A 13,039-nucleotide genomic window follows, 5' to 3' on the forward strand; every position below is an offset into this window, starting at 1 on the left:
TAATAATCTAAAAAATGTATATATAATTTTGATTTTACTTTATCACCACATAGAGAACCCTAACAGTTGGAACTTTTGGAATGCTCTAAATATCAGTCTAACAATAATGAGTTACAAAATCACGGACAGATTTCTTAAGCTTTTGAAACACTCAGAAAAAAAAGAGTATATTTTGTAAAGTATTTTTGTTCAAACAAGACTTACACATAATTTAAATCTGTACCTATTGAAATGTACTTACATAAATATACCAGCCAATAGCATAACCATAGATAAATAATTGATTTAAAAAAAAGAATTATAGACCTTTCTTAATAAATGGAAGATGGCCAATCAGTGATCTTCCACAATACACCCTTCTTATTTTCCAATCTAATACTTAACTAATTATGACTAATATATAAAGTATCAAATATACCTTGAATTAATACTTATCAGAACATAGTAAATTAATCCAAAATTATCAGCTTTGTAAAACACAAAAAGAAGCCTTAAGATATTAACTACTTTAATTTACATAGGAAATTTTATAATGGAAGCAAGATGCATTACCTCAGTCGCCGTTACAGCTTCTTGTTTTTTTTCTTCTGCAACTTCCTTTACAGGTTCTATTGTCTTTTCTTCCTTCTCGTTTGATTCTTTTGCTGGCACTTCAGATTTTTTCCCTTCTTCTGAGGCAGGAGTCTCTTTCTTTTCACGTTTTTCACACACTTCAGGCTCCTTATTATCTTTAGTTACTTCATCTTTCTTTTCGTTTTCTATCTTTTCATCAGACTTTTCTTCCTTTTCATTAGAATCATCTTCCTTATCATTACACTTTTCCTCTTTTCCATTTTCCTGTTCATCCTCCACTTCTTTTTCTAAAATGCAATGAAATTATTAAAATAAAAATACAAGTTTAAAGAAGAGATAACAAATAAAGAGGTTTTAAATATAAAAATAATGCTAAGAAACTATTATAATCAAATATTTTAAATCAGGAAAAAATGATCTAACATGGGCTTCAGACTCACAACATGGCAGAATGAGAAATTTGTCTTAACATAAGATCTTGACACTATAAAAGATATTTAAGAGCATTTTTGAATTAAGCCTAAATTCACGCCAATGCAACAGGATATTTACTGCAAAAGCAATAAATAATAGAAATTTTTAAATTAACCCATTCGACACCGTGTGTGCAATAATAATAAGTATTTATCAATTATTCTGAGTAAAGCGGTTATCAAAAAAAGAAAATAATTTGCTCCTGGTGACCATGTTTGAAAAAATCCCCATCTCATATGGGTTAAGCAAGGTTCAATTTTAATCAATAAGGCAGAGTCAAGCGATAAGATATACTAGAAGTGTGGTGTTAATAATCATGAATTTATCTTAATATGAGAATGGAGTTGTTGTGAACTACTCATATTTGAAAAGAAGGTGAAAGAAATAGGTGAATCCACATCATTCAATTAATGTAAAACATTATTCACCCAAATGAAGCATTTATCCAAATTTTATCAGTTAATGTGGTAACTTCCGTAAGTTTACTTAGAGAAACATCTCACTTAGTTTTGATTAGGCCATCCAAGAAGTGTAATTTCATCCATACTTGTAAAATTACTCACTGAAATCATTTATTATTTTTTTTTTTTTACTTACTCCAAGTAATCAACAGAAAATTTGGTCAATACTTTGTGGCAAATACAACATAAAAACATGTTCAATGATTTCGGTAATTCCACAAACACCGATGAAAATTTACTTCCTGAATGAAACAGAATCACTAAGTATAGATGAACTATATCCGCTAAGATCAGGGAATATGTTATGAAACTATTTAAATGAACAAAAGGATTTAATAACCAATAATATTTTAAAAAGTTTTACATGTATCAAGTCAATATCAATTTATGAATTGTGGTAAAAGCTTTTGTAATTTAAAAAAATATATGACATTTAGAAAGAAAATTAAAACATCGCAACATGACATTATGTAGTCATGATATGAGTATTCTGATAGCCTATCAGAGCATAATAAACAATTGACTCAGAGGCAGAATTTCTATACGATGGATATCTACTACTTTGAAAGATAGAAATGTTTTAGTGTCTTAGATAAACTTGGTAAACAAAAAAATGATAATAACATCAAAACTTACTTTTAGTGCTTTGTTTCTGAGGCGTAGATGGACCTTTATCTATCTGGAAAATGTAGGTATCAGGATCATGCCCTTCATCTACCAAAGCCTTTAAAAAGAAAAAAATTTAAATAAATAAATATAAATACAAGATCAAATTTTCATCACATACAAAATATTATGTAAATGCTAATCATAACTAAAAATCAATGGACTTCTACACTAAATAAACATAAAGGATGTGCATTATCTTGTCCTTACACTAACCGTTTCATCATAACAATTTAATCTAGACTACTTAGGAGCAACCTCTATGAGGTGTGTCATGATTATTTTAATTGATTCGCAACAGTTGTGGTGAGTTTATTTCAGTTATAAATCATCCCTGGAGATAATTTTATTTTCAGGCAAGTGAACTGAGCATAAATCAACAGTTATGATCCAATTAAAACATCAACAACAATAATAGGGTAGATTAAGATCCATACCAGAACATATGTTCGATGGGATAACAAGTAAGTAATCCTCTTATTCGGTATGTCAGAATGAGAAAATTTTATCTCGCCCTCTCTTAATACACAGTAAAAAGAAAACAAAACAGTGATTAGGGCAATTGTAGAACCTTTAAAGTCTTAAAAAAAGTCAGTGGGCACCTATGAGACGGGTATACCACAGTTTTGGAATTCCATAATACGCTTGCAAAAAACGAAAACAAAAAAAAATACACAAACTCAAAACAGATTCGTTTTGGTAGAGCCTTAACTGCACGAGTATGAATCATTTTGTAGTGTTGGATTTTAGCTGAAAAGAATGGTCAACTATTTTCTTAATATGCTTGTCCACCCGCCAAGACAAGTAACAGTAGTGAACCAGTACTAAATTTTCATTTCTTGAGTTTATCAATTTAAAGCCAAAAAGTTTCATCAAACAAAGGGTTAAAAACCTTATTTGACAAGGGAAGAAACAAACTATATTTAAGCTAACCAAAGTTATTATGAAAAAATATGTTGTTGGATTTGGATCTTGGTTTGCCTCTTTTCTTTACAACTGTATTATGTGTATTGCAACCTATTTCAACAGAAATAATAAAATAATGAGTGAACTTGAAAATTTTCTTATACTTTAAGAACTAAAATTTCTATAAAAACAACTAAGACAAATAGGAAGCAAATGCCTAAATTTCTGAAAAGTATTTTATTGGTTTAACCAGATAGGAGACCAATGGCAGACAAGAGAAGATTCTAATACCCCATCAAAAATAATATTCAAAACATAACAAATCCATAAGGGTTTTGTTCCTCCTGTAAAATTTCATTTTTCTATTTCTGGGAGATTAACCAAGGGTTAGCCAAATAAAAAAGGTCTGTTCCAACAACCATTTCTGACTGTCTGGAGTCGATGCAGAATAGGTTTTGAGAGGGGAAAACCCATACTACTCGTACTTTGTACAGTCAGAACTCAGTGTTATAACAGACCTAATAGATAATCAAATTACAACTAATAAAATAAATAAACAATAATTACGTAATTTGTTAAATAAAATAAAAATATAAAATACATATGAAGAAATTGCCACAGTGGTATTTTAAACACAACTAAAATTAATTATATCAGAAATTAAACAACACTTCACCTAAAAAAAACTATTTCTACAAATAAACTCAATTCAAAAAGAAGAGACAAGTCTAAAAAATCACTAAGCACATAGGCAATGTGTAAAATTACTATACTAAGATTAGATGGTTCAAATTACAATAAACTAAAAAATTAAAAACAGACCACGAAAATGTAGGTACAGTTGAAAATTCTTACAAGTTTTTGTAAAACTTAAATAAATTTGAGGAACAAAAAATAAATACTAAAAGGTTAAGTTAAAAAAAAAAAAAAAAACTTTGAAACGAAAATTACGTTATTTAGTTAAACACTTAGCTACAAATAAAATAACAAAAAATGCTTGTGGGAAAGAAAACAAGTGAGCTACACAACTAATGCGGCACTTTAGCAACGCTGTGACAAAGACATTAATTACTATGAATTTACTTAATACTTACTTTATGAAGTTTTTTGACAAGTACAGCTTTAACCCCAGTCGTGTCAAGATCGCGTTTCTCAAGTTCGGCTTTAAGATCTACAACTCTTAAATCGCCTAATTTTTTAGAGTCACCTTCGGCCATGTTTTAACAAATACAAGAAAATGGTAGCTCCGCAAAGCAGTAGAATGCTGTGGACCAAGTGACCTTAGCCACAGCTTTCTATAGTTTATCACTTCTCAACAGTTCAATTGCAATTGTTTCAAAATTTATCAATTACAATAAACTTTATCATGTAAAAATATTTTCAATATGATAATTTACGTAGTTCTTTATTTTGATAAAATTAATTGTTACATAAAATAATCCAATCAAGTTATAATTTATCATTTTCACATGTTTCAGCTAATATTTAATTACTCTATTAATTATATAGAATTTTTTATTGTATTTAGTTACATAAATATTGGAAAAATCAGGACAATAATGAATAATAAACCCAGAGAATTATAACAGTCGTGATTTGATTATTGCTAGGTTAACAAGGACCGGCTTCTTGTTGACATTTAGCGTCTCCATTGAGCTGTTTATGTCAGTCTTTTGTCAAACATAAGAATTGTAGTTGACATTTTTGATGTTTCAATTTTTACCTCTTTTTTAAATGTTTCCTAATAGCATGGCTAGAGGAAGAGGCGGACGTGGAATGGGAAGGGGAGGTGTTGGAAGAGGTGGTGTGCCTTTTAAAGTTCAAAAATTTGTCCCCAGGCACCCATTTGATATGGTTCTTTGTGAACCAGCATTTCCTCGTGTGAAACCTGCTGTAAATGATGAAGTATTCACCCAGGTACTTATCTGCAATTAATTTTGGCAGATTAGGTATTTATCATACCTAAGGCATGTGTGTAGATTTAGAATTTCAACATAATTAGTGTCTTTTTGTATGTGCGAGATATCATCTTCAGAATTGTGAAGAAATTTATTTTGGATGGTCCTTTTTGAAAGTCAGTATAATGGTTATTAATTTCATATATTGTAAGAACTCGAAGAAATTTAATAGTGTCTGTGTAGTCAGTTGGATTTTAAATGATTCAAGAAATTTTAACTCTAGTCGCTCATTTGAAACGTTTGGTCATAAAACATTTCTAAGTCTAACGTTTTTAAATTGAGGCTCTCGTTCATTAAACATGGTAGCTTAAGGAATGAAAACTTCTCCATTAAAGTGTATGTTAATCAGATGTTTATCATTGACTGTAGATTTGATATGAAAAGATGGCAACTCTTCCTGAATCACCTTAATGAAGGGCTGAAACGTCAGGTCCAATTACACTTATTTGTGTATATTATATTACAAATATCTTTATATTACCAACCACACTCCCTGACCATCTTCTCATAAAATGTTGTTCAATTACAATATTTCACCTATAACCAAGAGTCACTTACAATAACTTGATACCAACATTACTCGTATGAATGAAATTCCAAGTTTCCAATAATAAATTTCTTAAATAATCTAGTGATGCCTAAAACTCCAATTCATTCTTAGATGTTGAATCTTTAGAAAATTTATTTTCCTAAGAGAATAAATATTATTGATGTTAAGTTATAGTAAGTGACTCCTGATTGACAGCAAACATTTTAATATTGAAAAAGTTTTCACTTTGTCAATTTCCCTCCTTTATGACCAAACTTATCATATACAGTAAGTATGAATTTTGTTTTCCACAACTGAAGGATTAATTCTGATTTAGTCAAAATCAAAATTTACTAACCCCCATACAGCGTGTTTCAGGAAAGTTTAGAATTTTAAAAGCTTAGATTCTTGGATCCGAATTTGCTGTCTTGAATCAGAATCATTATTGTCTCAATAAGTTAGCATAAGATATTGTTACGAGAACTCATGGAACTTGGTGTTTATTTTAAATTACCAAATAAAGCAAAGTTCACAACTGGTAACACGAGCAAGGGTTCTCCATATTGGACATGCCACAATTGTTCCCCATTTTCTTCGTATATTCTGCTACTTGCACTATAATTATTACTATATATAAATACATAACTATATATATTAAAGGGAATGGTCAAATCTGTGTCCACAATAAACTTTTAAATTACTGGCCTCATAACATTCAAAATTTTCTCTATGTTCCCTTTCACCATGGATAGGTTTAAATATAATGAAATCTCCGAATCTATAAGTAGAAAAAAAATTATGAACAAAATTTAGCGTTTTTAGTTTGTAACTCAGAAAGCATACATATTGTTCACAGCTATTGTTTACTAATTGATCCATCTCTTTCCGATGAATGTGGACCCATGCTGATTCCAGCTATATTTTATAAAAGCCACATAAGCACAGAGAGTGTTGTTTTTCTAAAACAATTATATTTGATGTAGTCTATACATGAAAATATCATAAATAATCAAATTGTCTAAAAGAATAAGAAAAATTACCTAAATCCGACAAGGATTTATGATGATACAGTGTAGTTAGCTTAGCATTTTACCACAGTTTGAGATATCTGTCGGTCTGACCAACTGTACAAATTTCTTTTTCGTTCCTTATTGCATGAATTGGTTTAATTTGTTCCTAAATCATAATAATAAAGTATACATAAATGTTTAATTTTAACTAAATACAATAACTTATAGCAATGGCGAAGCGTTACCGGGTCATCTAGTTAAATTTCTATAAGGTAGTAATTTTGTTACCTATTTCATATTTCCCTGAGTAACTCTTCCTTTCCAGAAAGAGAACTTAGCTGACTGTGTACCAGTTTCAGAATTCAATTCTCTTGATCTACAAATTGAACTGCGGAAACAAATATTTCTTACTATTTTTAATTGTTTTTCCTTTTGTTATTTATTTTTAAATAGTTGCATTTGTAGTTTATGTATCACACTTTCTTTCATAGAATTGTTTTAATAGTAATTGATTAATGGAATATCTCTATAATCACCATGAGAATTAAATAAAAGAAGAAAAAAAAAAGTGAAGTTTTATTAAACTTTATGTCATTTTAAATTAATGAAAGGTTATTTATTATTTTAATGTTAATACTAAGGTTAGTAAAATCGTTGTTGAATTTGTATTTGTGCAGCTGTTGCTCTGTAAAATCATTTTTCTATGTTTTTTAGTGAAGTAAAAGAGCTTAGTAAATATTGTATTACTTTTCCTTTATTGATTGGTTCTTTTGTTTTCCCATATCAATTTCGGGCTTTAATCGGATGGATTTGGTCCTAAACTGTCCGGAGCTTGTGCAGTACAGGTTTTTCCAAAAAACCTGTACTGTGCGTGTCCTGGACACTCAGAAGTGGTTGTTGGAACAGACCTATTATGTTGATAAAACAGTCAGGTTTAATCTAAATTAAGCAAGGGTGAAACCGCAGAGCGCAGTTTATCAATAATACAGCTTAATGTATAAATCATCTGTTTCTTGCTCAAGAAATAAAAACTTCTTGGTTGCCTTTGTTTGTAGAAGTAAAACAGTTGTCAGTTTGGATTATAACAGAAATAGTAATCCATAATCATGACACTATGATGCTATGAAGCATATAAAAACAAAAGGCATTTTATGTTATTCATTTCCACAATGTGTTTTATTTTTAATGTTTTGTTTTTTAATAGAAATTTTAACGATTATTGCTTTTCAAACTTAAAATGAGTTTTTTTTATTAGTTCTTCCTAATTGTGTAAACTATCCCATTATACTATTTGCAAACTTCTATAACAATAGAATAAATACTTCTTTTTTTTTCTCTATTTACTTATTGATATTTAGAACTATATATAACATAATATAATAATTTACACTAGTAAATGCATGAAACAAACTTGGGGAGAAACTTTCCATTGGAAGCACTCCAATAACATTTATACATTATAAGATCTTGAGGCTATATTTTTTTCAGGCACCTTGTAAAATTATCAGGGATAGAAATGGAAGTAAGGTTAGAAACTTGTGGGTTTGGTCTGTTAGGATATTAAGGTTTTTAAGGATGATTTTTTTTGTGAAAAAGTAAGGAGCATTGAGGATTTTATGAAGGATTTTTGTTTGTAAAGATTGGATGCGAGAGGTATTCAAAGGTTTAGTGGAGCCCCAAAACTTAACTCAATTTGTCCAAATAGGCCTTATTATGATTCTGTTGATGAGTCTCTTTCAATTATAAGGAAGTTTAGAACGTTTGTCCAGTAAGTGTTGTAACAGTCAGAATCAATGAGTGGTTTCCTGTCTTTTCGGTCTTGTTTTGGGTTTCCTAGTTAGTCAATTGTCCAGATGTAGTCTTAGGTAACGGATCTATTCGACAGGGATAAATGGAGTAGAATTAATACTAAAAAAAAAATGTGTAAGTGAATTGAAAAATTTGTAATATGATGGATGTTTCTAAATCTTTGTCTTTTCTTATTTTTTCATATTTTATTTGTTATGTAATTACAAATTATTATTAAGTCATTTAAATAATGAATTTTATTTTACATAATCCCTTACTAAAGACTCCCGAATTTACCTACAAATAAAAAACAAGAAACAACCATTTGACTTAGTGTTATGTGTTACTTTTGATTAGATAAGAAGAAGAAAGCCTTCTTCTCTTTTGAAGTTTGGTATGCATTATATATTAAGTTTACACCATTCAACTCTTGTAATTTGATTCAACACTAATTTACTCAGTTAATAGACTAAATAATAAATGAGGAAAAATAGATGAAATAGTTATTAAACTATTTATTGTAAGCCAACGTTTGATCCCTTGTTGCATGGCCAAAAAAAAAAAAAAAGATACAAACAACTAAAATAATGTGATAAAGAAAGGGAATAGATAATATGAAATAAAAGTTAACTAAGGTATGGCTGAAAATGATTTAAAATATGTGAAAAGAAAAATAAGATGCACAGTGTAAAGTATAAATAGACAAGAATTATATAAAGATAATACACAATTAAACCTGAAATAACAACTAATAAAAAGTAGATAAAAGAGAAATATAAAAATACAGTACACATCAGGGGTATTCATGATGTTGTGTTAAATACAAAATGTTTTACCACGTTATATGTTATAAGTATAGGATTGTGAGCAGTCCTATTTAAAGTCATGTTAAATGCATAAGAGTTCCTGGCGGATTTTTTAAGCAACTTGTTTCATAACCTTTCCTTCCAAAATTTCAGGTTATTGTTTACTTCTAAGTTTTGATTAAAGTAATTTATTACATGCCTAAATTAAGTGAAAAGTGGAATTTGTGTGAATGTTTGGCCACTGAGTGCCTTGTTAATCTTAATAACTTGTGAGGAAGAGCTAATTGACAACTGTCATTACATTATCATTATTGTCATTCCTTGCTTTATTAGTTTTAAAAACATCCAAAACAATACTAACACAATTAAAACACTAACTATGAGCAAGTAACCTTACACGACAACAAGCAAAATGGTGACAAGCTCAGCTGGTCTTTGGCGTGACATCATTCTCCATTTAACAGACCTAGTAACAGACTCTCAACCATGTTATATGTTATCTCATGTTAACATAGTATAATAAGGAAATATTTCTCCATTTAACATAAGTTTTTCTATTTAACACACATATGTTAAACTAAAGATCATAAATACTCCTATTAAAAGAGGAAGAATAAGGTAAATACGAATAAAATAAGTCACCTACTTTTCTGAACAAAATAATACGCTAAAGATGGATGTAAGGAATCATCAGAATAGGGCAGAAGGAGAATATGACGATTAAGTAAAGAAGTTACATTTGAAACCAAAAAGATATTAAATAATATTAGCAAAATATTAAATTTAGGCTGACTTCAAATGATAATATGCATTAATGTATTTTATAACAGGGGGGAAATATAGGTGAATATAGATTAAATGTGATATATTGAAGAAAACAAAATATAAAATGTTTTAATAATATATTCTGGAAGATGGGCCTCCTTTTATATATTACACTTTATTTTATATATTACACACGGTTAATCAACGAAGTTCCAATATGTCTAAAAACATAATTGTTCTTAAACCACACAGAATTTTGATGTTAAAGTTTGTTTTGCATGTTCCAGGCCTTGCTGAAGAGGAATACAGATTTAACACCTTCACCGCAAGAACAAGCAGCTGTCTTAAATTTGGTCACTAAAATTCAAACTATCTTTGATAATTTGATAGTTGCACCTGGAAATTTCGATGCTTGCGTAAGATATTTTTTTATCCTTTGTTTTAACACACCTTTTGACCTATCGTCGTTATTAAATTACTTATATTTCATTTATTTATTTTAGCAAGTTGATGAATCCAGGCAAGTTGGTTCCTTTAAAAAAGGAACTATGCTCACTGGAAAAAATGTTGCCGACATAGTTGTGATACTTAAGACATTGCCAACAAAAGAGTGTGTTGGTGCTCTTGGAAACAGGGTTATTGAAGATCTTAGGACTGCTAATCCAAAAGAAGGTACATCCTCAGTTAGTCAAAAATTAATAATTCTATTTAGAGTAATCAATCAGCTAGTTTGCGTTGCTTTAAATATTGTATTAGTATCTAATGAAATATTTTCTCATCACAGTTTTGGGAATGTCTGTCAATGAACAAGGCTTTGATGTAAGCAATAATGATGCAACAGTTAGGGTACTCGTTACTACAGTCCATCAAAATCTCCGAAAACTGGATCCAGAATTGCACATGGAATATAAAATTCTTCAGCGCCATTTAGCAGCAATAAGACATAGGTTAGTCTGATTATACCTGAGTCATTTAGATCAGTGTGATCATCATATAAAATTTTCTTTATATTTGGTTTTTTTTTTTTTTTTCAGCCGATGGTTTGAAGAAAATGCCCAGCATTCATCTGTGAAAGTTCTGATAAGGTTATTGAGAGACTTGAGAAATAGATTTGAAGGGTTTGAACCTCTTAATCCCTGGATGATCGATCTCCTTGTAAGTATTATCTAAACTGATAAAATGAATCAAATTTAGGGCTTAATTCATGGATGACATCAAGTAAAACTTTATACTTAACCAAACTAAATTTTGATGCAATTCAATCTAAACTATTCAGAAACAAAACTTACTCTTTAGTGAGAGAAATTTACTACTTATGTTAGTTAAATATGTTTTAGATTATTATTTTTACTGTATTTCAATGCTGTCAATAAATTCAACCCTTAATTCAATATCAAATCATGAATTTATAAGTTGTAAATTACTTCAATTACTTGATTACTCATGGATATTAGTTAATACTAGAAGGCTCAAATACCTTACTTTTCTGAGGGAGTTAACTGCCTTTAATACATAGTACAGCTATTATCCATTCTGGCCCAAGTGTATATTAGAGAAATGATGTCTATGTTCCATTCTTTGTAGTTTAGGGCAATTTGAACTTTTATAGGCTCTTATCTTTACTACCCAGCTAAAAACTGGTGTCCGATCCTCAAATTCTATGCCGCCAGTTCCTGCTGACAGCATAATATCTTATTATTAAGTTATATTTAAAACTTCTTTCTTGAACAACGGTATAAGTGTTTTTACTCTTTCCTTTAAATGTTTTATAATTTACTTATCATTAATGGTTAATTCAAAGATGTTTTTCTTAAAAATTGGCAAATTTTGAAAAAAATAATTTAAAGTACTAATGTTAACGCCATATTTTATAATTACTTTGTGAATAATTTGCAGTATTTAGTTAGTATTAGTGTTTAATTTTGTTACATTTATATTATTTTAATTAGAATCTAGTTATTTGAGAGGAAAAATATGCATTTATATTTGTGTGTTATTATAATTAAGTAATAGAGACAGTTGCTAAGGGTTGATAACCGTCACTAAGGCATTGCCTAGCAACAGGCCGACCATCTTCATTTTTAAATCAGTTCCTACTAATTAGTGGCCATAATAATTTCTAACCAGCCCTGTCTGCGTTCATTTGGTATTATTTATTGGGCATTTTGAGTGTTTTAATCAACATTAAAGTCTGGAACCAGACTTTTTCTGCGTTTCGAATTGAATATGAGTTCTTAATAATTAGTCGCCATTACAGTTCCTAACCAGCCCTGTCTGCGTTCGGTTGATATTAGTTATTGGACATTTTGAATGTTTTAACCAACATAGTCTGGAACCACACCTTTTCTGCGTTTCTGGCCTTTGATCGGAATATGAGTTTTTTTCTAATTATGCTTGTATAATTCATTACAACAACCAGATCCTGTCTACCTTCAATAAGTACTAGTGTGACCATCTTGGATTTTGTACATTTCGACTGTTGATGAGCCAGTACAGACCCAGTGAGCCCACTAACTTTGGACCAGTTTGAAAGTTCCAGCGGTGTTTATAGCTACGGAGCTTAGTATACCTATACTTCTTGACAGCAAAGTATCTTCCTCTGATCTATCGAAGTGGATTAACTTTTCTTCGGGACTGTCGACCAGTATTTATTTTATATATTTATTGATTTTTTAAATAATTTATAAAGCTAATTTTATTTTTGTCTAAAAGGCCTTAATTCATTGTTTTATTTTAACTCTTTTATTTATTTTATGATTATTTTTCAATTGTTAGATTAACCAAAGAAATGTTTATATCAGATCCAGCTTGTTTTTTTTATTCGTATTAAAGCTTTTTTACCAAAAGACATCGTCAATTTGACATGGCTTTAACAACTAGCACAATACGTTAATCCAGTAAATTTAGTTCTAAGTGACACAAATACCTAATATATAAAATATTTGAAGAATAGAATAAAGTTTGACATCAATATTTGAAAATAATGTGTATTTAAAATGTTTAATATGCTTCTGTAAAATTGGCATTATGTAAGATGTGCCACTATTCAAGAAAAGCTGCGATATTTAACCAGCTTGATTCACCTGACATTATCTTGGGCTAT

General features: G+C 29.5%; 2 protein-coding genes and 1 long non-coding RNA gene across 5 annotated transcripts in view; 1 reads left to right on the forward strand and 2 right to left on the reverse strand.

Annotated features, from left to right (window-relative positions):
* The window catches only part of LOC106680237 (Scaffold attachment factor B), a 47,996-nt gene extending 43,613 nt beyond the window's left edge, over nucleotides 1-4,383 (reverse strand). The window contains exons 1-3 of one of the 2 annotated variants that reach the window (XM_014419790.3): nucleotides 4,175-4,382; nucleotides 2,145-2,232; nucleotides 553-860 (exon numbers count right to left, since the gene is read on the reverse strand). In XM_014419790.3, the coding sequence (XP_014275276.1) occupies nucleotides 553-860; nucleotides 2,145-2,232; nucleotides 4,175-4,297 (519 nt within the window). In that variant the 5' untranslated portion in view covers nucleotides 4,298-4,382. Of the gene's footprint in view, nucleotides 1-552; nucleotides 861-2,144; nucleotides 2,233-4,174 lie in introns of both variants that reach the window. The other variant, XM_014419799.3, reaches the window with a different exon arrangement.
* A 219-nt stretch (nucleotides 4,384-4,602) lies between these two features.
* The window catches only part of LOC106680286 (interleukin enhancer-binding factor 2 homolog), a 17,163-nt gene continuing 8,726 nt past the window's right edge, over nucleotides 4,603-13,039 (forward strand). The window contains exons 1-6 of one of the 2 annotated variants that reach the window (XM_014419874.2): nucleotides 4,603-4,744; nucleotides 4,829-4,997; nucleotides 10,224-10,352; nucleotides 10,440-10,608; nucleotides 10,721-10,883; nucleotides 10,971-11,091. In XM_014419874.2, coding sequence (XP_014275360.1) covers nucleotides 4,830-4,997; nucleotides 10,224-10,352; nucleotides 10,440-10,608; nucleotides 10,721-10,883; nucleotides 10,971-11,091 — 750 coding nt within the window. In that variant the 5' untranslated portion in view covers nucleotides 4,603-4,744; nucleotide 4,829. Of the gene's footprint in view, nucleotides 4,998-10,223; nucleotides 10,353-10,439; nucleotides 10,609-10,720; nucleotides 10,884-10,970; nucleotides 11,092-13,039 lie in introns of both variants that reach the window. The other variant, XM_014419867.2, reaches the window with a different exon arrangement.
* On the reverse strand, nucleotides 6,242-7,131 carry LOC106680295 (uncharacterized). The gene is made up of 3 exons (XR_001343091.2): nucleotides 6,866-7,131; nucleotides 6,608-6,743; nucleotides 6,242-6,526 (listed from the first exon to the last, which is right to left on the reverse strand). It is a non-coding gene; the product is annotated as an uncharacterized lncRNA (long non-coding RNA).

This window comes from Halyomorpha halys, unplaced genomic scaffold (assembly GCF_000696795.3).
Source record: "Halyomorpha halys isolate HHAL.00 unplaced genomic scaffold, Hhal_1.1 Scaffold16.1, whole genome shotgun sequence".
Taxonomy (NCBI): domain Eukaryota; kingdom Metazoa; phylum Arthropoda; class Insecta; order Hemiptera; family Pentatomidae; genus Halyomorpha; species Halyomorpha halys.